At 42.7% G+C, this 26,261-nt stretch overlaps 1 protein-coding gene across 1 annotated transcript in view; it reads right to left on the bottom strand.

Annotated features, from left to right (window-relative positions):
- The window catches only part of LOC113047432 (integrin alpha-L-like), a 48,689-nt gene extending 30,743 nt beyond the window's left edge, over nucleotides 1-17,946 (bottom strand). The window contains exons 1-8 of the mRNA XM_026208793.1: nucleotides 17,861-17,946; nucleotides 9,151-9,265; nucleotides 8,963-9,057; nucleotides 8,012-8,070; nucleotides 7,829-7,943; nucleotides 7,498-7,628; nucleotides 7,201-7,343; nucleotides 110-260 (exon numbers count right to left, since the gene is read on the bottom strand). Coding sequence (XP_026064578.1) covers nucleotides 110-260; nucleotides 7,201-7,343; nucleotides 7,498-7,628; nucleotides 7,829-7,943; nucleotides 8,012-8,070; nucleotides 8,963-9,057; nucleotides 9,151-9,265; nucleotides 17,861-17,894 — 843 coding nt within the window. The 5' untranslated portion in view covers nucleotides 17,895-17,946. The remainder of the gene's footprint in view (nucleotides 1-109; nucleotides 261-7,200; nucleotides 7,344-7,497; nucleotides 7,629-7,828; nucleotides 7,944-8,011; nucleotides 8,071-8,962; nucleotides 9,058-9,150; nucleotides 9,266-17,860) is intronic.
- Between the last annotated feature and the right edge of the window lie 8,315 nt (nucleotides 17,947-26,261).

Below are 26,261 nucleotides of genomic sequence, written 5' to 3'. Positions count from 1 at the left end.
CTGAAAAACAGTGTGAGATGTGTCATTTCTGTGTGACTAGAGACACAAAATCACCAAACTATCTGAACATACAGAATAAATGACATGCTTGAGCTTTAGAGAAACGCACCCCGATGACGTAACGGAGGATATTCTGCTCATCACATCTCTTGAGGACATAATCATCATCATTATCACTGGGATCTCCATCTGTGATGATCACCAGAACTTTTTGAGCGTAGGGATCGGCTCCAGACGATACGCTATTCAGCAGATTCTTTCTGATGACATAAATCATAAATCATGACATATGAACAGATTTTAGCCAATGTGTCTGCATGCCAATTTTTTATTTTACTTTTAATTTAAAGAATGACAAGCTGTGTTTGAGATATAAATATATATATATATATTATAACGATTCTAACTCTTTACAAAAGTGTTGAATCATTATCACAAGGGGATTTGAATATTGTTTCCGTTTACTCATTTGTCAAACATGTAAATCACAGAAACAGCATGAGTGCAAACACGGTTATGAGGCAAATTAGACACTGGTTAAACCCATGCAAAGATATCCCAATCCGTTGACCCTTTTATAAACCCAAATGAAACCGACATATAGCAAAAGTTCATGAGTAGGCTTATTGCCCACAACCCAACAGTCCTTTCCAATCCAAAAATAATAATAAAGATGATACTCAACAGTCTTTTCAAGCCAAAAATAATAATAAAGATGATACTCAACAGTCTTTTCAAGCCAAAAATAATAATAAAGCTGATACTCAACAGTCTTTGGGGTAGGGAGGGAATTTGAAGTCCTGATGAAAAACCAATGTCCCCAAAAAGGAAAAAAAAAATATATCCACTGGATCCAGGCCCCACCAAAAAACAGGTTATCCTCCAGCTGTAAGGAAAGGTACCCAGAGTATCGTCCAAAAAGTATATCCCAGACCAGATCGTGCCCATATGAAATGGCTTCAACGTCTAATATGCAATGTCCCTATAACAGCCCCAAAACAAGCACCTCGCCCAGAAAACGTTTTTTTTTTTCCAAAATGGCTGCCCTCCTCCCTCTTATCAGTAGGCCCATCATAATAAGAGTCCTTAGGAGCCAACAAAAGTCCCCCTCAAACAAAAAGATGTTGGAAAAACCTCAAAATCAATCTAACTTAAGTGAGCACAGTGCAGGGTTTTACTGGGGCAGTGCCACAGAGTCCCCCCCCCCCCCAGCCGGAGGCTATTTTGTAGATTCCCCGCCAAAGTATTGTTTAAGGTTGACCACATTTACATTGTCCACCTTTACCCCCAATCCCCATTCAACAAGATAGTTCACAGGCCCCAACTTCCTTTTTATCTTCACAGGGCCCTCCCATTTAGGGGCTAGTTTAGCTGAAAAGAAATCATCGGCTTTTAACATTGGATGAGCGCGGACCCAAACCAGGTCTCCCTCTTGGAACTGTACAAATTTCCGTCGGGCATTATAATACCTGGCTTGTTTGGCGTGTGCCTTCCTCATTGCTTTTAAAGCATCCTGCTGGAGGTGTTGTTGTCGTTCTATGAGGGAATATCCTGATTGTCCCGGATTTGGAGGATGAGCAACAAGTCTTTCTAGGGGACCTCTCAGCTGCCTGCCCAGTGCTAATTCTGCAGGTGAGTGTCCTGTCGACTCATTGCAAGCAGTATTAATAGCAAAACGAAATTCAGCCAGCCACCTGTCCCAGTCACGATGGCTTTCACCTACAAAGGATGCCATCATGGTCTTGAGGGTTCTGTTGACTCGCTCTGAGAGATTTGTTTGAGGATGGTAGCTGGTGGTGAGTTTCCTTGTTACTCCCCATCTCTTACACATATCCTCCATCAGCTGGCATAGGAACTGGGGCCCGCGATCTGACAGTAGGAATTTTGGAACTCCCCACCTTGTAAACACCTCCTCTTGCAGGATCTGGCAGATTCGATGCGTCTTGCTATCTCTGATGGGAAAAAGCTCCAGCCATTTAGGGAAGTAATCAACTACTACCAGAAGATACACATTTCCTTTTTTACTTTTGGGAAGGGGCCCCATAAGGTCCACCCCTAACATGTACCCTGGCTCCTCCACCTCCGTGGACTGAAGTAAACCCGAGGGCTTAGTGTTGCTGGGCTTGTATTTCTGGCACACTGCGCATTCCTTCACATACTTCCATACATCTTTGCGCACTTCCGGCCACCAGGCAACTTCTAGGATTTTTAGAAGTGTCTTCATTCTTCCTAGATGTGCCCCTAGTGGATTGTTATGGAAATAATTGATGAAAATAGTGGTTAGAGTCTTGGGCACTACTAGCTGGTACCTTGTACCCGCAGCAAAGGGCATCACTCTGTATAACACCCCTTGCTGGACTTCCCACCTAATGCGGTTGATGTCATCCGAGACTCTGAGCCCCCCCTTTAACTCATTCACCTCCACATCCTCACTCTGGGCTTTTAATATTTCTGCCATGTTTGATGGAATATTCAAATTCCAGTGGGAGGATTTCTCGTCAACATACACAGCTAAAGGAACGTTGCAATACTGAGCTCTTGACAAGGCATCGGGAACTACATTCACCTGTCCCTTCCGGTATTGTACCTGGAAGTGAAACCGCTGGAGCCTTAAGGTCCATCTCGTCAACCGAGAGGTAGTTTTGGGTGAATTAAAGGCCCAAGTCAATGCAGCATAGTCCGTATACACCACGAATGGCACTCCTTCCAGGTAGTGGTGCCACTTTTCGACGGCCCACACCACTGCAAGGCACTCTTTTTCTGAGGTTGAATAATTCACCTCTGCTCCCTTCAAACCTCTCGAGGCATATGCAATCACCTTTTCTTCTCCACTGATGTTCTGGGTTAGAACTGCTCCTAGGCCAACTGAGCTAGCATCCGTCTGGACCTGGAAGGGCTGCGACAGATCAGGTTGAACTAGTACAGGGGCATGTTGCAGTGCGTGCTTGAGACTCTCAAAGCTCAACTGGGTTTCTTTGGTCCATGTCCATTTCACCCCTTTTCACTTAAGGTGGTTCAATGAGGCAGCCAGGTCAGCAAAGTGGGGAATAAACTTGTGATACCACCCAACCAGCCCCAAGAACCTCTGAAGTTCCAACAAGATTTTTGGGCATGGGTACTCGCTGATGGCAGTGATCTTGTTCAAGTCAACTTTTACTCCCTCCTCGGACACAACATGTCCCAAAAATTTGAGCTCTGCTTTCAGGAAGTGGCATTTCCTTAGGTTTAGGGTAAGATTAGCCTCTTTCAGCTTCTGGAAGACAGCTTCAAGATCTTTTAGGTGTTGTTCTTGGCTTGGGGAGTAGACAATAATGTCATCTATGTAGACGAAACACACCTTTCCTCTTAACTTACCCAACACTTTCTCCATCAATCTTTGGAACGTGGCCCCCGCATTTTTTAGCCCAAAGGGCATGGTCAAGAAATGAAATAATCCAAAAGGGGTTATAAACGCTGTCTTTTCCCTGCTGCTTTCTTCCATTTCAACCTGCCAGTATCCAGATTTTAAGTCGAGGGTACTGAAGTAATGGGCACCTTGCAACAACTCCAGTATATCGTGGATGAGAGGCTTCGGGTAAGCATCTTGGGGCGTTTTGGAATTAAGTCGGCGATAATCCACACAGAACCTTGGACTGCCATCTGTCTTTGGGACCAATACTACTGGAGAGGCCCAAGGGGATTGAGATGGCTCAATGATGCCTTCTTGCATCATCTTATCGATCTCCCTTTCCATCACCTCTTTCTTTAAGGGAGAAACTCTATAGGCTTTCGACCGAACTGGTATATCATCGGTTGTTACAATCCGATGGGTGGCTTGATTAGTTCTCCCTAGAGTTCCGGAACAGACCGTTGCCCATTTATTTAGGAAGGATTGGACTTCCAGCGGATGACCTGCTATAATGTCTTTTCTGCTAGTGGCTATCACACTGGCTGTCTCCAGCTCTTCACCCTTCTCCATTGGCACAGCCATGAACAAAGATGTAACCGTTTCCCTCTTCAAAATGTACTGCTGCTCCCACTGTGGTTGCTGGAGAAAAGGGTAAACCCGAACTTGCCCTTTGACCTTGAGCTCATAGCTCATTTCAGCGACATTCAGCTGTACCCCAGTTTGTCTCAGGAAGTCCAGTCCAAGGATCAGAGGAAATGCCAGGTGGTCATTTGACATTATATAGGTGTCAATGGTCCAAACCATTCCATGCCACTCATAAACCACCAGAGTTCTACCCTCTGATATATGAGACTTTCCATCTGCCACCATAAACGTCCTGTTCAAACTCTGCAGCAGTCTTTCATCAGGCTTTTTTACAGCCTCCCATAGCTGTTTCTGCATTAAGGAGTAGGTTGAACCAGTGTCGACAATGGCTTCGACATGGTAATTCCTCACATCTATGGCCACTTTCAGCAGAGGAGGTGAGGTTGTTTGAATCAATGAGACATAATGCATTGATGTACTTGGTGATTTGGATTGTTGGTCACGCCAGAATGAGGCACTCTTTTTCGCTTCATTAGTTACTTTAAGTTGGTTGACTCGAGCCCAGTAGTCCTTCTTTGAATTCAAGTCCCTCTCTACCAAAGATCCCACTTTGATTAGCTGCTCTACAGTATGCACTGTCCCGCTGAGACTGCTCGCCAGGGAAGGGTTACAACTATTTAAAATTCGTCTTACCACCTCCTCTTCTGGCAAGTCATCCCTCCATCTCATACACAGAGCTCTATAATCATAAGCAAAGTCACGTATACTCTGGTTTGGACCTTGAATCATAGCCTTTAGCTGATCTTCTAACTCAGTCAGGTAATCGGTAGAAAGAAAGGCAGACATGAAGGAGTGTTTGAACTCATCCCAGTTGTGTATCTTTAACTTTCCGGCTGCCCACCAACTCCTCGCAGGACCTGTTAGCACTGCATTGATTGTGGCAAACAATTCCACATCTGTGAGAGGTCTAAGCGACAGGAAGTTTTCACACTTTTCAATAAACTCCAAAACATCACCGGTTTCCCGGTTTTGTCCGAAGGTAGGAAAGTCCAGATTGATAGGAGGTTTGGGTGTTGACGGAGAAGGAATCACAGAGGGAGGAGGTCCTTGATCCAAAAAGCTAGGGCTAAAAGGATGGGGCGATAATGGGGTACTTGTTGTCTTTACTCGTGACATTTCCTTTTTCCAGTGCTCATCCCGCCACTTAAGACAATTCACCATCTCTGTCTCTAAACGGACCAAAGATCTATTCATTCCCTTTTCTAGTGCTTCGAAACGTTGATCAATAGCATCCTTATCTGATGGATTATCCATGATTACAGACAGATACTATTACAAAAATATAAAAGGTACAATATCAATCTTTAAACAGTATCACACAATAATTCATTCCCCGTACTGGCCACCATCTATAACGATTCTAACTCTTTACAAAAGTGTTGAATCATTATCACAAGGGGATTTGAATATTGTTTCCTTTTACTCATTTGTCAAACATGTAAATCACAGAAACAGCATGAGTGCAAACACGGTTATGAGGCAAATTAGACACTGGTTAAACCCATGCAAAGATATCCCAATCCGTTGACCCTTTTATAAACCCAAATGAAACCGACATATAGCAAAAGTTCATGAGTAGGCTTATTGCCCACAACCCAACAGTCCTTTCCAATCCAAAAATAATAATAAAGATGATACTCAACAGTCTTTTCAAGCCAAAAATAATAATAAAGATGATACTCAACAGTCTTTTCAAGCCAAAAATAATAATAAAGCTGATACTCAACAGTCTTTGGGGTAGGGAGGGAATTTGAAGTCCTGATGAAAAACCAATGTCCCCAAAAAGGAAAAAAAAAAATATATATCCACTGGATCCAGGCCCCACCAAAAAACAGGTTATCCTCCAGCTGTAAGGAAAGGTACCCAGAGTATCGTCCAAAATGTATATCCCAGACCAGATCGTGCCCATATGAAATGGCTTCAAAGTCTAATATGCAATGTCCTTATACCCAGAGATCACTTAGGACAATTACCCAGAGCTAGCTTAGCCCCAAAACAAGCACCTCGCCCAGAAAACGTTTTTTTTTTCCAAAATGGCTGCCCTCCTCACTATATATATATATATATATACACACACACACATACAGTACAGACCAAAAGTTTGGAAACATTACTATTTTTAATGTTTTTGAAAGAAGTTTCTTCTGCTCTTCAAGCCTGCAATTATTTGATCAAAAATACAGAAAAAAAATGTTATATTTTGATATATTATCACAATTTAAAATAATTGTTTTTAAATTTATTATACTTTAAATTATCATTTATTTCTGTGATGCAAAGCTGAATTTTTAGGATCATTATCACATGATCCTTTAGAAATCATTCTAATATGATGATTCATTATCAAAGTTGGAAACAGTTCTGCTGCTTAATATTTTTGCAGAACATGTGATAGTTTTTTAGGATATTTTGATGAATAAAAAGTAAAAAAAAAAAAAAAGAAGCTATGTTTTTAAAATATAAATATTTCGTAATAACAATGTACACTACTGGTCAGTAATTTGGGTTCAGTAATTGTTTTTTGTTTTTGTTTTTATAAAATCAATACTTTTATTCAGCAAGGATCTGTTAAATTGATAAAAAGTGATAAAGTAAAGAAAATATATTATTAGAATATATATTATTAGAATTTTTATTTTTATTTTGAATAAATGCAGTTCTTTTTAACCTCTTATTCATCAAATATATATTAGACAGCAGAACTGTTTCCAACACTCATAATAAATCAGAATATTAGAATGATTTCTAAATGATCATGTGATCGACTGATATTACATGTGACACTGAAGGCTGGAGGAATGATGCTGAAAATTCAGCTTTGCATCACAGGAATAAATTATTTTTTTTAAGTATATTCAAATAGAAAACTATTATTTTAAGTTGTAATAATATTTCACATTACTGTTTTTTTCTGTATTTTTGATCAAATAAATGCAGGCTTGATGAGCAGAAGAAACTTGTTTCCAAACTTTTGGTCTGTACTATATATATATATATATATATATATATATATATATATATATATATATATATATATATATATATATATTTATATATATATATATATATATATATATATATAATTATTTATTTTTTGATAGCAACAATTAGAAACTTTTCTTGTGTAATTCAGTGAATGCTCATAATCATATGAAGGTTTCACTCACAGAATGTAGTTGATTGCTTTATATGTGCTTGAGAGAGATTTCATGTGTTTCTCTCTCATGAGTTTCTCTTCCGCGGAGCCGAACTGATAATCGTTGAAGTCAAACACAGTTCGTACATCTGTTGAAAACTGAACAGCAGCAAACTGACAACAAACAACAACAACATTATCATCATTAGACGTAATGTTCACACCTCATTACACATGTTTATAATATGGACATTCACATGCTGATTCTGCTGGTTAGTGATCAGATTTTTGGTGATATTCCACATTATTAGCTGATGTATTATTTTACCTTTATAGATGAGTTAGAAAGTTTTTTCATAACTTCTTTAATTAAATTTTTGTTCATTTCAAACTCGTGGGCTTTCATACTGCTGGATCCATCAAAGAGAAACACCAGATTGACTTCTCTATTGGTGCATTCTGCAGAAACACCACAACATACACAAACTCTGCTGTTACTTCAAATATAACAACTATAACATAATGCATTTAATCTTTAATTCAGTTATCAACTAATAGATCTCCAAAAGAAATTAAATAAAGCAACACAGGGTTTACAGTGTTAGAGTCTGAGATGGTTGAACTGAATGACGCCTTGGATTGTGTGAGACTCTTCAGACCTTGGTAAGCGGCGTTGAAGTTAGAGACGATCTGTAAGCTGCTGTTGAACTGATAGCAAACACCGTTCAGATACGAGTTTCCATCACACTCATGAGGAACATACGGACTGCAGCTCTGAGAAAGAGACACACATCATTAGTATCTCATGAAGGAGGTCTGACTGTCAGAGACTCTGAACTTACAGTGAGAGCAGCAGAAGACACAGCAGCAGACATGCCGAAGAAGCGGACGCTCTCTGAACCTGTCAAACCCCAGAGAGAGAGAGAGAGAGAAGCTCAGTATACATGTGTTGGTCATATAATTAGAATATCATCAAAAAGTAGATTTATTTCTCTAATTCTATTCTAAAAGTAAAACTTGTATATTATATTCAGTCATTACACATAGAATGATACATTTCAAATGTTTATTTCTTTAAATTTTGATGATTATAACTGACAACTAAGAAAAATCCCAAATTCAGTATCTCAGAAAATTAGAATAATGTGAAAAGGTTCAATATTGAAGACACCTGGTGCCACACTCTATTCAGCTTATTAACTCAAAACACCTGCAAAGCCTTTAAATGGTCTCTCAGTCTAGTTCTGTATGCAAAACATGGGTTTCAGCTGTCGCATTCCTTGTCTATGTGGTATTGTGAAGAGGAAGATGCGATATGGCAGACTCAAGAATGCAGAAGAGCTGAAGACCACTATCAGAGCAACCTGGGCTCTCATAACACCTGAGCAGTGCCACAGACTGATCGACTCCATGCCACGCCGCATTGCTGCAGTAATTCAGGCAAAAGGAGCCACAACTAAGTATTGAGTGCTGTTCATGCTCATACTTTTCAGTTGACCAATATTTCTAAAAATCCTTTCTTTGAATTGGTCTTAAGTTATATTCTAATTTTCTGAGATACTGAATTTGGGATTTTCCTTAGTTGTCAGTGATAATCATCAAAATTAAAAGAAATAAACATTTGAAATATATCAGTCTTTGTGTAATGAATGAAAATAATGTACAAGTTTCAGTTTTTGAATGGAATTAGTGAAATAAATCAACTTTTTGATGCTATTCTACTTATATGACCAGCACCTGTAAAGCAGTGAAAGTCCAGAGCAGTCACTGAGAGATGGCTGTGATGCTGATACCTGGACGCTGCAGCCGTTTGCAGGACTGCAGATCTGCTGTGCAGCTGTACATCTCCCCTGTTGAGTTTCCTTCCAATGGAGCTCCAACAATAATCCTGAGAAACACAACCAATCAGACATTCAAGACCATCAGGAAACACCTAGTAACCACACAGAACACCCTAACAACCAATGTGTGTCTGACTCACTGCTTCCTGTTTCCAAACTCAGTCTGATAAACGCTGTAACCAAAGAAATCTTCCGGCGTGCCGTTAAATCTCAGTGGATGTTCAGTGTCGATGTTGAAGGACTCTGAAAGAGACGCTGGAGAAACAACAAAGAGACTGTTGAGACATCAGGAGACGCTTGTGAGACTTCTTCTAAATTATTCTTTCTGGTCTTGAGAATGTGGTGTGAGGAACATGGGAGATCTCTTTATTGACTCGCCGGAAAGTACCTTCAGTCAGACTCAAACTCCTGCTGTCTGAGGAGCAGTTGAGCCTCAATGTCAATATTTAATCTAGTAACCGTTTAAAGCTAGCACTAATTTTCTCTTCATTACCCAGCACTGTATACAGTATGCAGCCGTCATGAACTGCACAGTGACACAATGGTAGAAGATCCAAAGACAATGGGTAATCCCAAATCATATACACAGGTTATCAGTCCAGACAATAACAACAGGGCAAAAATCACAGCCTAAAGGCTAATCCAAAACCAGACAGAGTAACAAGAGCAGGAGCCAAGGCTGACACGGTTTTCACACTGCAAGCATTTGTACAGCGTCACAGCAGCTCCAAAGCTACGTATTTCTTTCAAAGACAACTATAAAAGGATTCACTGCTCTCCGTGATGGTGATTTCAAATGAAAATATAACATTTAAAAACCTCTATTTCTATGGACATCTAGAGAAGCTCTTATTGAGAATTAATAAAGTTGTCACAGCGCAGTAGGACGCGCAGAGGAAGAAACAGGGTCTGGGTCCAAATGCAGGGAAATAATTTATTAATTATAAACAGGAACAAAAAGGCCAACACGGCAAAAACAAAACAGAAACTAAACACTGGGAACAAGAGTGGATGCAGCGGACATGAAGACATGAAACCAGCAACCACAACATAGACAAACAACGAATGATACAGCCAGACAGAGTGGTGTGTGAGACGAGAATATATAGTCCATGACAATGAGCAACAGCTGTGTGTGTGATTGAGAGAGATTGACAGGTGTGCGGAGTGAACAACACTCACCGAAGACAGTGACAGAAAGACAGAAGACTGTGACAGAACCCCTCCCTAATGAGTGGATTCCAGACACTCCAAAGTTAGAAATCACGGAGGGAGGCGGAACAGAGGTGGATCAAGGGGATGGATGGAGGGGCAGGCCCGTGTAATGGAAGAGCGCCTGGAGAAAGAGGTAGAACTGCTCGCTCCAGGGGAACTGAGAGCGGACACCGGCGCCAACTCAGGGGAACTGAAAGATGCCGCGGCCGCTTCAGGGGGCTCGCAAGCGGACGCCACCACCTCAGGGGACTTCATGAAGGCCTGAAGCGAGCCCCGCCATCTTGTAGGGAACCTCCTCGGTAGGCACCACCACCCTGACTGCTGAGACACTCAACTGAAGAGCCAGGTTGATGTAATCCTTCAGTATCTCATCGGGGTGCCAGTATGGCATGATGGATTTGAAGGGGTCGGCTAGTCCTCCCCAGAAGAAGACCATTAGGCAGGTCCTCTCCATAGCCGACAACCGAACCTCCCCCAGGAAGTCTCTGGCGTAATCCTCCATGGTCCGATCTCCCTGGCAGACATCAAGAAACCTCCCTGCTGGACCCATGTTGCTGGCTGTATTCTGTCACGGCACGGTAGGACGCGCAGAGGAAGAAACAGGGTCTGGTCCAAATGCAGGGAAATTATTTATTAATTATAAACAGGAACAAAAAGGCCAACACGGCAACAAACAAAACACCAGGAACAAGAGTGGATGCAGCCGACATGAAGACGAAAACCAGCAACCACAGCATAGACAAACAACGAATAATACAGCCAGACAGAGTGGTGTGTGAGACGAGAATATATAGTCCATGACAATGAGCAACAGCTGTGTGTGTGATTGAGAGACAGGTGTGCGGAGTGAAAGTAAATGAGTCTGGAAGCAAGGGAGAAACACGGGTGTAGCAACTGAAACAATAACGAGGTAACAAGATAGGCGGGGTAAGAAAAGAGACAGGACAAAGCACATGGCACCAAAGAAACACAACACTCACCGAAGACAGTGACAGAAAAACAGAAGACTGTGTCAACCATTTTACAAAGTGTGTGCCAAGCCAAATGTCTCAATACAAGCTCAAACAGTTCGATCATATGATGTGTTAATAATCCAATTAGTGAAAGATTAATTCATAAGACATTTATTGCGATTTTAAGAATTCTGTGAGTCAGTTTTGATAAAGTCATTGGGTACATTACTGTTTCTAACAACAGATGTTGTGCACTGTAACCTGTACAGCTCTATTCTCTTACTGTGTGTCAACAATTGACAGTAACATAAGTGAGTAACATAACCTTGTTTCTGCATAATTTCACATCTTAATACAGCCTTAAACTCTGATTTTATGGGTTGTTTTTACATCATTTATTAGATGTCAAGCACTTGACTTGGTGTACACTTTGTAAAGTTGTTGAGATCACCTCTGAAATAAAGAAGAGTCAAATGTGACAAGTGTAGGAGAAAAGTCTGAGCACTGTGTGATGATGATGATGAAGATGAAGATGAAGATGAGATGTCTTTTAAAGCTTTAAAGGAGATCATTCGGAGAGTGTTAGAGTTTTGTCTCAGGAGACAAGTGTGAGAAGCAGGAGACTCAAACAAAAATCTCTATTTGATAAGTAACCTCATGAGAAATATGAGAGATGTCACTCTAAAAAATGCTGGGTTGTGTTGTTCTGCCCCAGCGGTTGGGTTATTTTGACCAGAGGAGGGTAGTCCGAGGGCCAAAGAATATAAGAGGGCTTTTACACTGGGCTCGTTTGCTGCGGTCCGAGCCTGATTGTTCCCGGCGCCGCCCGTAGCATTGGTCTGCTTTCACACTCAATAGTTTTATCAAACCCGTGTGCGTTTGCAGTCACCTTACGTCATCGCAAACGCACACGGAAAACGCATGGAGGACACAACGCGACTGAGCATAGTTGTAATTTTTTTTGTTATTTTGGTGCTATTATACACAGCATAGTAATTAATTTTAATTATTTAATTGTAATTTATTTAATTTTGACTTTGAGGATTGTGTGGAATCAACCGCGGCTCTCTCTTGTGTTGAGGAAACAATGATATCGACAGTATTATGCATGCGCAGGATACTGTACTTCCTGAACAAGTGCGCACCTGAGTCTGTGTTGCTTGCACATTCAGGAGAACGGCACCACAGTTCGAGAGCAACCGAACTCAGACCACCTTCTCCAGGTAGTCTCGGGTTCGGTACCCCAGTGCGCACCAGGGTCTGATGACAGCGTTCACATTAGCAAACTGTGCCCCGTTCCACACTAAACTGCCAGTGTGAAAGTCCCCTAAAAGTCCTGACATATTTTTGCTCCACTCATGAACAAAGTTATTCCTTTCAAGTCACAAATGAGTCTGAAGTCAAATCGCAAGTCCTCAAAGAGTTAGTTAATGAGATAATTATGTGATTAATAAATGATGATTTCACATTAGTGATGAACATCTGCTGTTAACAATCAACATCATGGTGGCATCTTGAGTGTGTTTAATTAGTCTCTTGACTCTTTTAATTATTCAAAGTAGTTTGTTTCACAGCAAACATTTGTGCTTTGCTGAATCAAAAGCTTGAAATAGCAGCTTAACTTGTGATTTCTGCTAATAACTCATGATGAGTGAACGTCATAAAGTGGTCTCTCTTTGTTATATCAACTTACGCAGGTACTAAACTAAAAAAAAAAAAAGTCTATTAAACAAATGCCACCTTAATGTGTCAATATTGAAGAAAAATAAAAGCTATATCAGCTCAGGCTTTCAGACATGAACACTTATACGATTCTCAACAGTGGTGATAATTTTTCATACTGCAGTGCATTATGGGAGTTTTTACTATGTGTTACCCAGCATGCATTGCATCATGAAGCATTTTGTTCATCGTCACCATTGTTGAGATTCGAATACTGGTTCTTGTTGTTTGAGTGTGTCCAAATAGTACTGTTGTTTTTTTGTGTATTATTATTTTATTCATTCATTATATCTATCATAATGTTTTGCTGGATTGTTCAAGTACACCTGGCTGCAGCTTGCAAATTGAGGTGGGGCTGCATGTACAGACATGCCCCATACATACTCTGATTGGTTTGATAATCTTTCATAGGTGTAGGTACGTGAAGTTTAATCTTCTGGACCAGTCCTATTCACAAATGAATCACTCTGATTAAACTCTAAAACACTTAACGTGAAAGTACGTGGCTTAATGCATTAAAACAGTGTTTTAAATAGATTCAGTTAACAAATTAATAAAGCATTCCATTCAGAGACAAGCAGATATGGGCCTAGAATATGAATGAAATGCATTTAATTAGCCTACGCATTAAGCGTTTGCCTCCCATAACCTACTTGTCTGTAAATAGAATGCTTTATTAAAAATTTATTTTAGGCTTTTTAAAACACACTGATGCATTACGCCATGTTAAGCGTTTTCCTTTAGGCCAATGGTTTTCTTACGGGATGAAAACGCTTACAACATGGCTTATTCAAGGATGTGCATTTATTACATGGACGGAGTAAAAACAAAGTGTCTAAAGTGTGTGTGCATCACTGATCTCTAAATAGTACCACTGATTGATATATACAAGTTTAACTTAACTCCGTTACGATTAGGGATGGGAACCGAAAACCGGTTCTTATTCAGAACCGATTTTGTTCTTTGAAAAGAACCGGAACCGTGAGCAATTTCTAAGTTTTGGTTCCGAAAACAGTTCTGGTGCAACACGTGACCAAGCACTGTAAGCAGCCTTGCGCCGGTGTTCCGGTTTCCCATAAAGCAGCGGTTCTCAATTGCTGTCCTTGCGTCCCACTGCTCTGCACATTTTGAACGTTTCTTTTAACGCTTCAGACATTTGTTCTACTCGAACATAAGTGCCCTGCGAATTGGACATCACAGGATATTCAGCCATGATTCCAGTTCGAAGTGAATGTAGCTATATGTTCCAATCAAAGTGCATTGAAGTGTGCAAAACCTGAATTTAAATTGTATTGATTTACAGAGGTATGTCACAGTTATCCATGTTTAAAGACGCTGCACAGCACAAATCATGAATGAATGTTTCGATGTGAGGTAAACTTCAACAGATTTCCCCTGCTCAGGGAGTAGGGAGCAATGAACAATTGGAACACAGTTCATGCACAGAGTTCATTTCTAACGAGCTGATTATCTGAATTGGGTGTGTTAACAAAAAGAAACTGTGCACATCGTTTTGTCTGACTGTACATCTAACCGCAGCATGCTGCACCTGCCGCCACTCAATGACATTATATTTGTCCCATATTTGTGATGATGATGGAAGAGAGAGGACTCAATTGCGAGGGCAAAATGACAGTCTTTAATTAAACAAAGGAAAGCCACAGGTAAATCCAACCAAGGAGTACAAAAGACGAAAACAAAGGAAGACCCGTAGGCTGGGTAGAAATAACTCAGGAGACCTCTGTGGCTGGAACAACCAGCAGGCTGGTGAGGCGGAGGCTTAACCGGGCTCAGGGGGGAACCGGAGATCGGCGCTCGCAGAGCGGGGAGGCCGCGGCGTCGGATTGCAGGTAAGGTTCTGTGGGGTGCAAATGGTAAGCACAGAGAAATACGGGCAGTGATAGCAGTTAACTAACTCAACCCTGACTAGACAGGACAGGACAAGACAAGACCAACTCTAAGTGCAAACGCTAACGACAACTGCTTCATTCGGAAGTAACAATCTGACAAAGAGACACGAGAACGAGGGGGTAGAAGTAGCCCAAATAATGAGGCAGGATGAGAACCAGGTGGAGGGGGAAATTATCTTAATAAGAAGTGAAGACAGCTGTGACACAGAAGCGAAGAGCGAGGGAGACAGGAGGGGAGAAACCAGCAGGGGGAGACAGAGAGAGAAAAAGAGAGAGAGAGATAGAGACAGGATCATGACAAGACCATGACAGTACCCTCTCCTCAAAGAGCGCCTCCCGGCGCTCCAGTGGGGAAATGCTGGCGAGACCGGAGGAAATCATCAATGAGCGAGGGGTCCAGAATATCCTTAGGAGAGACCCAACTCCTCTCCTCAGGACCATACCCCTCCCAATCGACTAAATATTGGTGTCCACGACCCCGACGCCGCATATCTATGATCCTGCGGATGGTGTAGATCGGGGAGTCTTCGATACGAACGGCAGAGAAAGACGTGGAAGGGGGGGAGCGGGAGACCGGTTTAATGCAGGAGACGTGAAACACCGGATGAACACGACGAAGATTATGCGGCAACCGGAGTTTGACGGCGACAGGGTTAACGATCTTGATAATGCGGAACGGTCCGATGAAGCGGGGGGCCAATTTACGGGAGTCAGACTGGAGGGGTAAATTAGATGTAGAAAGCCAAACCCTCTGACCCGCGACATAGCGAGGACTTTTGACACGCGATCTATTAGCAGCCACACATATGCGTCTCTTAGAACGACATAGTGCCGATCTCACCCTCTTCCAGGTTCGCTTGCAGCGACTGATAAAGGTCTGAACGGACGGGCAGTAAGAATCGGTCTCTTGGGATGAAAATATGGGCGGTTGATAGCCGAGGCAACATTAAAAGGGAGAGATACCAGAGGCTGAGGAAGGAAGGGAATTATGAGCATACTCCGCCCAGGAAAGCTGTTCGGCCCAAGACGAGGGATTGCGAAAGGCTAGACTGCGATAAAACGGCACGCATCACGTTCTAAAGAGGGCCACCAGAAACGCTGGCGGATAAACGCGATAGTACCTCGAACACCGGGATGAACCGCTAGTCTAGAAGAATGAGCCCATTGAAGAACTGCTAATCGTGTGGGGACTGGGACAAAGAGGCTGCCCCTAGGGCAGTTACGGGGAGTAGCGACGTGAGAGAGTGCGCGCTTAACCTGCCTCTCGATTCCCCAGACCGTAGCCCCCACCACCCGACCGGGAGGAATAATCTCCTCTCGGAGGGTGCAGCCGATCGAGGGATCGAAAAGTCGAGACAACGCGTCCGGCTTACCGTTCTTAGAGCCCGGACGGTATGAAATGACAAAATCAAAACGCGTAAAGAAAAGGGCCCAACGAGCTTGAGGCGAGTTCAATCTCTTGGCGGAGCGAATGTATTCTAAATTGCGATGATCAGTCAAAACAATAAAAGGGACAGTGGAACCCTCTAACCACTGCCGCCATTCACCCAATGCCAGGCGGATGGCGAGGAGCTCAAGATTCCCGACATCGTAATTACGTTCAGCGGGGGAGAGGCGGTGGGAGAAGTACGCGCAAGGGTGTACCTTATTATCCGACGCCGACCGCTGGGAAAGAACGGCTCCCACCCCTATCTCGGAGGCGTCGACCTCAACGATAAACTGTCTTGAGCTATCTGGAGTGAGGAGGATAGGCGCGGACGTAAAAAGGGTCTTTAGCCGGTCAAACGCCTCCTGCGCAGAACCGGACCAACCGAAACGAGACTTAACCGAAGTGAGGGCGGTGAGCGGCGCGGCCACCTGGCTGAAGTTGCGTATAAAGCGGTGATAGAAATTAGCAAAACCGAGAAAGCGCTGTAGCGAGACACGAGAATCAGGGACGGGCCAATCGAGCACGGCCTGAACCTTGGTAGGGTCCATACTGATTCCCTCTGCTGAGATAACGGAGCCTAGAAACGTTATAGATGAAGCATGAAAGGAGCACTTCTCGGCCTTAACAAAGAGTCGATTCTCAAGCAAACGTTGGAGAACGCGGCGAACGTGCTGCACGTGAAAAAATATGTCAGGACTTTTACTCTTCGGCCCCTGGACTACCCACCTCTGTTCAAAATAACCCAACCACTGGGTCAGAACTACCCAACTGCTGGGTTGGTCCCTTTTTAACCCAGCGCTGGGTTATATTTAACCCAGCATCTTTTAAGAGTCTTTCCTCTGAGGGAATAAGAAGTGTAGTGTTTTATTACATATTAACACTGAGTTTGGTTTTGCAGATAGTGTTCATTCACACAGTGAGGAAAAAACGAGGGCATGTAGCTGTTGGTGAGGTTAATGGTTCGAGGAAAGAAACTGTTGTTTTTGGCTGTTCTGGTTCTCTTTTTTATCTGGGTGTGTTCAGTTCCTGAAGGGAGCAGGAGCAACAATACTCTGAAAACCTTTAGAGAACACAAATTCACTAGAAATTCATTCTGATTTTGGAGAATCAGTCAGTCACACAGACAGACATCAGCATCATTCATCTGCAGTCTGATATTAAACTAATGAAACAATCACAACCATCTACATGCTGTAAGAGAGAGACTCAGCGCGTGAATAAACTGTTCTGTTCTGAGTGATGTCGAAACTGAAACAAATTTCACAAGTGAATATGAGAGCTAGAATCTCTCCAGCTGCAGTGAACAGTTTAATAACAGAAGTGCTGCATTACTCGCACAAAGACCAGGACACGCAGTGTTTGTTTGACACTGATCATAGTCAGGATAACACACACACAGCAGCGTTACGAAAGAGTTCAATTCTCACAAGAATGAGCTCTGGCTCTAGAACACAAGCCATACAGCCCCGCTCCAACTTAATGTAAATGTAAGAAAACATCTAGATGAGCACAAATTGTTTTACATTAACTTATCTTGACTCAGACCAACACAAACATCAACTTAGAAACGTAATCGTTATTTACTAATGGATGATTTGTATCTTATGGAGAAATCTCTCACCCCACATGAAGATAATCCAGATGTGCGTCTCCATTCTGCTGCTGCTGGTCTGAGTGTGATGAGATTGCTCAGATTCCTCAGAGCTTCAGGTCAGTGCCAGCACTCCTCCTTCTTGGTTTTTGATGCTTTGTATCACCCTGTCAGGTTTTTCTTGTACATATTAAACCACAATCAGGGGCTACCTGTACTTTCTTTCAATTTTTTATAATATACACAGCAAAATCCCCAGTGTTAATTTAACACTCTGAGTGTAGACTCATATAAACTCTTAAGCAGTGTTAAAAGTAACACTGAAGCAGTGTTGAAGTTAATGAGATAATTATTATTTGAGTGATGATTGACCATTATTGAAGACACTTGATGTTAACGAGCAGAATAACCAAACGAGAAAATAACAATTTGTGTGTCACCATTATAGTGGTCAGTGTTTGCTTTAGTTGTGATCTTGACCCTTGACTCTTTTAAATGTTATTTGGCTGGTATAGCAGAATTATAAGAGACAGACAAGCCAAGACCAAAAGTCTATGATGATTATGTTTTAACGAAATCATTGTTTGACCTGAATTTATCTAAAGTTTGCTCTTTGAGTTATATTTCCTTTATTGACTTTGATTCCACTGTGAAAGAGTCTGTGTTTTCTATGTTTTTGTAAGGGTCTCTTGCAAGTTGTTCTGATTTTTTTAAAGAAGTGTTTATTTTAGGCACACACAGCCATCAATAATCAACGTGTGTATCTCAACAACATTGACAAACAGCATATTCAGATAAACAGAATAACTCTGAACATTACAAAACAAGCTACTAAAGTGTCACATAAAAACAGCACAAAAAAACTATATAGTAAGAATAAAAGAACAATTCAGCTCATAATTTATTCATGCCGCAATGCATGATGGGAGTCATGGATGAGTTTTTATTGGCATCCATGTTCATCAACATGCTTTTTTGATGAACAATTTGACCATTGTTGTGATGCTCATGCTGATTCTTGATGTATGTTTGTACGGTTGTACGGTAGTGAGTAGTGAACAACCCCAACCACATTCCCCATTTGGGTGTGCATTAATTTTCTAATTCAACAAGACGCTTATGTTTCATATGTTCATTAATGTTTCTTAACAGTATACAGTAGCACCGTCTCAGCTTATAATGAATCTTTCATTAAACTGCTTCAAGAACTGTCACTATTCCACCTGCACACTGAGAAATTATCAGGACTTGGGTTTGATCTCCTGTTTACTTAATTCTTTGTTTTTTTTTACTTTCTTCTTTTCTTCGTTCTGCTGACCCAATGGACTGTGTTCTGCTTGCCTCTCTGGACTGCATGCTGTTATCAGTCTGTTCTGGACTGTGAGTTTTGGATTCCCTGGTTTGATCTGTCTCCACCTCGCTTGACCTTCTCACCTGTCTGACCCTGATTCTTGTACTTCGGTTGCTGGTGGACTGTTCTGGACTCTGACTCTACATTCTCCTGTCTACTCCTGGTCCAGAACTGGGGCTCGTTTCACTAAGGAGGTTCAACCAACTCTGAGTTTAAACTTAAACTCTGAGTTGACCTACCCTGAGATGGGAAACTCTGAGTTTTTGATTACAGAACAGCTGAAATTAGTTGGTTTAATTAACTCTAAATTGACTGACTCTGGGTTAAGCGCGTGCACCACAACTATAAAAAGCCATTTTCAATGGAGCGCCGATATCACGATTCACCATGGCAACAGCTCCCGCCAAAAAGCCGTCTGCATACTTCCAACTCAATACAAATGTAATTCTTCTCAGTGTTAGAATATCACAGGTGAAAACTGGCAGAACATTAGATTAATGAACTAATAGCTAATCATTTTATGGTATCTCATAGGCAAACATTTAATAATAATATTTTAAGTGCATTTTTCTTATTTTACAAATTATCTGTCAATAGAGTAAGAAAAATACATCCAGTGGCAATTTACACTAAGTGGAATTAACATACTTTCTTAGCGATATATCTTATTTATAGTAGGCTAAGTGCAAGTAGCTCTAGATGCTATTTACAGAAAAAACGTACAGTGAAAATCGTGATATTTTCTATTTACCATGTAAAAGTAGCAGTTCTTTGCAACAGGCTAAGTGTAAATAATAATAAGATGCTAGTTATACTTTATACTGGCAGATACATTTGCACCTCAGTATTGTTATACATTAACAGGATGCAATAATAACAGATTGTACGTTATTATATTTATTACAATTATAAATAGTTGTATCATTATTAAACACTCGTTAGGCACTTTACTTCCTCTTTTAGAACATTTTGTTCGTTTTAATTGAAAATAAATTCTAATGTGACATGTGATGAAGAAAACTGAGAAGAAAGAGCTCAGCAAAAGCCGGACTCTAACCCAATCAATCGCATTACAAGCAAGTTTTCCGTGCTCAAAACATTACTGCCTACACCATTGAAGCTGTTATTTACATGTGTCGTATTTAACCTTCGAGGGAGGGCGGAGCTACAGTAGATTTGCTCTTAGTAATAGACACTCAGAATGATCTTGTTTTCCATTTGCATTAAGATTATTTTTATTACCACACTGACATATCATTTTACTTAAGTAAAACGCACTTAATTTAGATCCCCCCAGGAAACAAGAGTTGTCACGGTTCATGAATGCACCGTCTCCAGCTGTATTCATGTTACGTCATGTTGATTGTTTCATGTGGGTGCTCAGCGGCAGGTGCATCTCATTTCAACTGCCTATTTAACACCCTGTCTTTCCTCTCTTGTTTGTCAGATCGTTGTTTGAGGTCCTCCGTGTTAGATGTCTGTCCTGATTCTCATGTTCCTGCTCTTGCTTGTCTGTTGTTCGGTCGTCTCTGGATTGTTCCTCTCTCACATGGATTATCTTCACCTCTCACGGATTTACCACCACCGTCATCTCTACCACACACTCAACCCACCTACTCACCAGTCTGTCCTGCCATTGAGGTCCCTGCGTCACTCTCCAACCTTCATCCATCTCATCTCATTACAATAAACCTTGTCAACTTGCATTTGCCTCCTGTCTTCCATGCCAAACCGTTACAGAACGATCTGACACTTATGGAGGCAGGGTGTAGTCACCATTCCACCCTCGAGGAAATGCACTTTTCCCTACAGCCCAGAACCTTTGCTAACGAAAGGGCCAAGGTGGCCTTCGTGTTGACGCTACTCTCTGGGAGGGCGGCACTATGGGGGACAGCAGTGTGGGAGAACCAGGATCCATGCTGCGCCTCGTTTCAGGCACTCTCCGCCGGGTCTTCGATCGGGCCGTCGCAGGACGGGAGGCGGCCAGGAGGCTGGCGGAGTTACGCCAGCACGAGAGATCCGTCTCAGACTATTCAATCGAGTTCCGGACCCTGGTGGTGGAGTGCCATTGGAACGAGGAGGCGCAGTGGGACATGTTCCTGCATGGGCTGGCTGACCGCGTCCAGAAGGAGATCTACGCCCTGGATCTCCCCACGTCCCTCAACGGACTTATCGAGCTGGCCTTGCGGGTCGACGCACGTCTGACACGGATGGAGAGGAGGTGCTTACCCAGCACCAAATCCAGGGGACCGGCAGACGTGCGATTCAGCAGCGGGGACGCGGCCAGCCCCTCCTACGATCACGAGCCCATGCAGGTAGGGCAAGCTCAGCTTTTCTCGGGAGGAGAAGGAGAGGCGGAGGTCCGTTGGCCTATGCCTCTACTGCGGGAGAGCCGGACATCAAGCCCACACCTGTCCGGTAAAAGGGCCAGGCCCGGTAGTACGTATGGGGCTACTATCGGGTGGGATCTCCGGCGAGAAGACCTCATCATCATCATCCTCTACGCTCCTCCCGGTAAGACTGAGGTGGTCAGCACAGATCAAGCACTACTGGACTCAGGGGCAGAGGGTAATTTCATGGACAGCACTTTGGCACACAAGCTCCACATTCCCCTCAGACCCCTTCCGCACCACATCACGGTTCACGCCCTCACTGGACAGCAACTCCCTACCAGTCTGTACTGCCATCGAGGTACCTGCGTCTTTCTCCAACCTTCATCCATCTCATCTCATTACAAAAAAACCTTGTCAACTTGCATTTGCCTCCTGTCTTCCATACCAAACCTCTACAGAACAATCTGACACTTATGGAGGCAGCGAGTAGTCACCCTTCCACCCTCGAGGACATGCACTTTTCCCTACAGCCCAGAACCTTTGCTAAGGAAAGGGCCAAGGTGGCCTTCGTGTTGACGCTACTCTCTGGGAGGGCGGCACTATGGGGGACAGCAGTGTGGGAGAACCAGGATCCATGCTGCGCCTCGTTTCAGGCACTCTCCGCCGAGATGAGACGGGTCTTCGATCGGGCCGTCGCAGGATGGGAGGCGGCCAGGAGGCTGGCGGAGTTACGCCAGCACGAGAGATCCATCTCAGACTATTCAATCGAGTTCCGGACCCTGGTGGTGGAGTGCCATTGGAACGAGGAGGCGCATTGGGACATGTTCCTGCATGGGCTGGCTGACCGCGTCCAGAAGGAGATCTATGCCCTTGATCTCCCCACGTCCCTCAACGGACTTATCGAGCTGGCCTTGCGGGTCGACGCACGTCTGACACGGATGGAGAGGAGGTGCTTACCCAGCACCACATCCAGGGGACCGGCAGACGTGCGATTCAGCAGCGGGGACGCGGCCAGCCCCTCCTACGATCACGATCACTTAATTTAGATCCCCCCAGGAAACAAGAGTTGTCACGGTTCATGAATGCACTGTCTCCAGCTGTATTCATGTTACGTCATGTTGATTGTTTCATGTGGGTGTTGCCGCTGATGCATCTCATTCCAACTGCCTATTTAACACCCTGTCTTTCGTCTCTTGTTTGTCAGATCGTTGTTTGAGGTCCTCCGTGTTAGATGTCTGTCCTGATTCTCATGTTCCTGCTCTTGCTTGTCTGTTGTTCGGTCGTCTCTGGATTGTTCCTCTCTCACACGGATTATCTTCACCTCTCACGGATTTACCACCACCGTCATCTCTACCAGCGCACTCAACCCACCTACTCACCAGTCTGTGCTGCCATTGAGGTCCCTGCGTCACTCTCCAACCTTCATCCATCTCATCTCATTACAATAAACCTTGTCAACTTGCATTTGCCTCCTGTCTTCCATACCAAACTGTTACAGAACGATCTGACACTTATGGAGGCAGCGTGTAGTCACCATTCCACCCTCGAGGACATGCACTTTTCCCTACAGCCCAGAACCTTTGCTAACGAAAGGGCCAAGGTGGCCTTCGTGTTGACGCTACTCTCTGGGAGGGCGGCACTATGGGGGACAGCAGTGTGGGAGAACCAGGATCCATGCTGCGCCTCGTTTCAGGCACTCTCCGCTGGGTCTTCGATCGGGCCGTCGCAGGACGGGAGGCGGCCAGGAGGCTGGCGGAGTTATGCCAGCACGAGAGATCCGTCTCAGACTATTCAATCGAGTTCCGGACCCTGGTGGTGGAGTGCCATTGGAACGAGGAGGCGCAGTGGGACATGTTCCTGCATGGGCTGGCTGACCGCGTCCAGAAGGAGATCTACGCCCTGGATCTCCCCACGTCTCTCAACGGACTTATCGAGCTGGCCTTGCGGGTCGACGCACGTCTGACACGGATGGAGAGGAGGTGCTTACCCAGCACCAAATCCAGGGGACCGGCAGAAGTGCGATTCAGCAGCGGGGACGCGGCCAGCCCCTCCTACGATCACGAGCCCATGCAGGTAGGGCAAGCTCAGCTTTTCTCGGGAGGAGAAGGAGAGGCGGAGGTCCGTTGGCCTATGCCTCTACTGCGGGAGAGCCGGACATCAAGCCCACACCTGTCCGGTAAAAGGGCCAGGCCCGGTCAGGTGCATCTCATTCCAACTGCCTATTTAACACCCTGTCTTTCGTCTCTTGTTTGTCAGATCGTTGTGAGCACAACTCCAACTGCACAAAACACCAGCACCAAGAGAGAAATCTTTAGAAATCTTAGGCTCTTCACACGGGACGGGGCAATTGGCTGAACTGAGGTGCCATCCACGCTGCAGTCCCAGGGCGAACATTACCACAAAAACCCAATTGACACTTCAGCTTTGTACACTGAGACGGGAACTGAAACAATTCTTTCATCCTCCATTACTAGCAGCAAACTATATTAATGCTAATGATAGTGGCATGTTTTAATGCTAGTATTTCCTGTCACTGTTTAAGTTCAGAGATGAGAGACTGCTATCTAGCCGTTGGGAAACAAACTCAAAATGAAACTGCCAAGAATCTTGTAAGATTAAAATATCGATATTCAATTTTTGGAATCGATACAATATTGAAATTAAAAGCAACAAAATATTGCGATATGTTAAAAATAAAAATATTGATACTCATCTCTATTACTTTAGAAAGAATGCACCCATTTTAACTAAATATGAGAGTGATTTGACTGAGATACAGTATAAACATTATATGTGGTTTCATATTAAATAATGACCCAGATCACAAAATATATTTAATACGCTTAGAGAAAGGGAAGCACAACTCAGGATGAGAGCATCTTAGGAGCATATGAATGCTATGTATATTTATTTAAAAAAAAAAATTAATTGTTCTTTAATGATATCCAACTTTTTTTTAAGTATCATTTTAGTCACCAGTACCATTTTAAAATTATCGATATGGCACCGGTATTGTTTAAATTTTTTTTTATACCATATCCTAATTGTCACACAGATCTAATATAAACATGCAGTTTGATAGCTTACCCTTTAACAAAATACACAACTATAGTAGTGCACGTATATGTGTGCGTATGTTTAGTTGTTATAATGTAATGTAATTCATGTAATATCTTATTTTTTTCCAGCCATCCAGTTAAATTGAGGATGTTATGAAAGGAATTGAAGTGGGCATTCTGATCATAACTGAGGAGCAGCAATGTGATTTGCTTCCCATGGAAATAATCCACATCGCTCTTGTTTTGCAAAATCTTATCGTCACTGACATATCCAGTGTCTCCAAGGCATTTGCACTCTTAATGGGTCTTTTGTATGTGGTGAACATCCAGTACCCTAAGCACATGATATATAAATTTGAGGCTCTGCAAAAACTTGTCATGAACATTGGTCAGAGCAGCTGTTCAAAATATTTTCATGGGTTCCACAACAGGCTCTTTCGTAAAAAGTAGCTCTTTTTTTCTCCTAAGAGCTTTAGGCTCTTTTGTAAATGGTAAATGGACTGCATTTATATAGCACTTTCAACAGACCACATGGCCATCCAATTTTGCCAATTTTTGCCTCACATTCACCCATTCATTCACACACCGACTGCGGTGTCAGCCATTCAAGGCACCATCCAGCTCATCAGGAGCAGCTGGGGTTAGGTGTCTTGCTCAAGGACACCTCGACACTTGGTCAGGTGGAGCCGGGGATTGAACCACCAACCTTCCTGTTTGTAGACAACCTACATGAACCACTGAGCCACTGCCGCCCTCTTTTGTGCCTATTTAAAGTTTTAAAGTTTGTCATGTTATGACATAGATGAATGCTTCACATCTCCTTTTCTTAAACGGTAGTGTAGTAGTTACATTAATTTGCATACAAGTCTATTTCTCTTGGGGTAGAGAGGAAATTTTCAAAGTTTATCTGTGATGTTTACACTTCTGTCTTGTCATGTTGTGCTGTTAAATTTATAATCAGTTTTGTGCTTTTTATTGTTTTAATTGTAACGAATAGTTATGTAACATTTAAAATGTATCATGTTATTTGATTGTTGAATTCTAAATAGAAGAATTTTTTTTGTTGTCTAAGATTAAGGCAGTTGAATAATACATTTGCATGTTTAAATGCTCTGTGTTTTAATATGCTATATCGAGTTCATTATCGAAGGCGATTCATCTTAATACTATGTAGCTTAGAGAAAATATAATCACAGGTTCAGGCACAGGCTTGACATTTATCCTGATGAATTTGTTCTAAAAAATGCACATAACTTCATAATTACCAAAATTTCATCTGTGAATATTAAATATATTAAATATTTTAACTAGTGTTTTTCTTAAATTTTCCCCGACTGCAGCCATCAAATGTAACACATCAGTGAGGCAAAACTGACGTCTATTTGCAAAAATGTGCTTTGATGCGCTTGTTTGATAACTTGTGGTTAAAGCACCACTCAGCGGTCAAAAGCTGCAAATGCACTTTACACTGCCGCCGCGGCGGCGTTACGTGAGGAGGTAGAAGGGGCATTTTGGATGTCTACATACTGTAGTTAAATCATATTAATACCTGTACTTTGTTGTATCTGATGATAACATCTGACAGAGAGCAATATTTAGTCAGTGAATACAATGTAAAGGATCCTTAAAATCTGCTCCCTTACCAGAACCAATACATCTATGTACAGCTTAATACTTCATGTATGATG

The sequence above is a fragment of the Carassius auratus genome, chromosome 28, assembly GCF_003368295.1.
Source record: "Carassius auratus strain Wakin chromosome 28, ASM336829v1, whole genome shotgun sequence".
NCBI classification, from domain to species: domain Eukaryota; kingdom Metazoa; phylum Chordata; class Actinopteri; order Cypriniformes; family Cyprinidae; genus Carassius; species Carassius auratus.
This window is presented reverse-complemented; position numbering and strand designations above follow the sequence as displayed.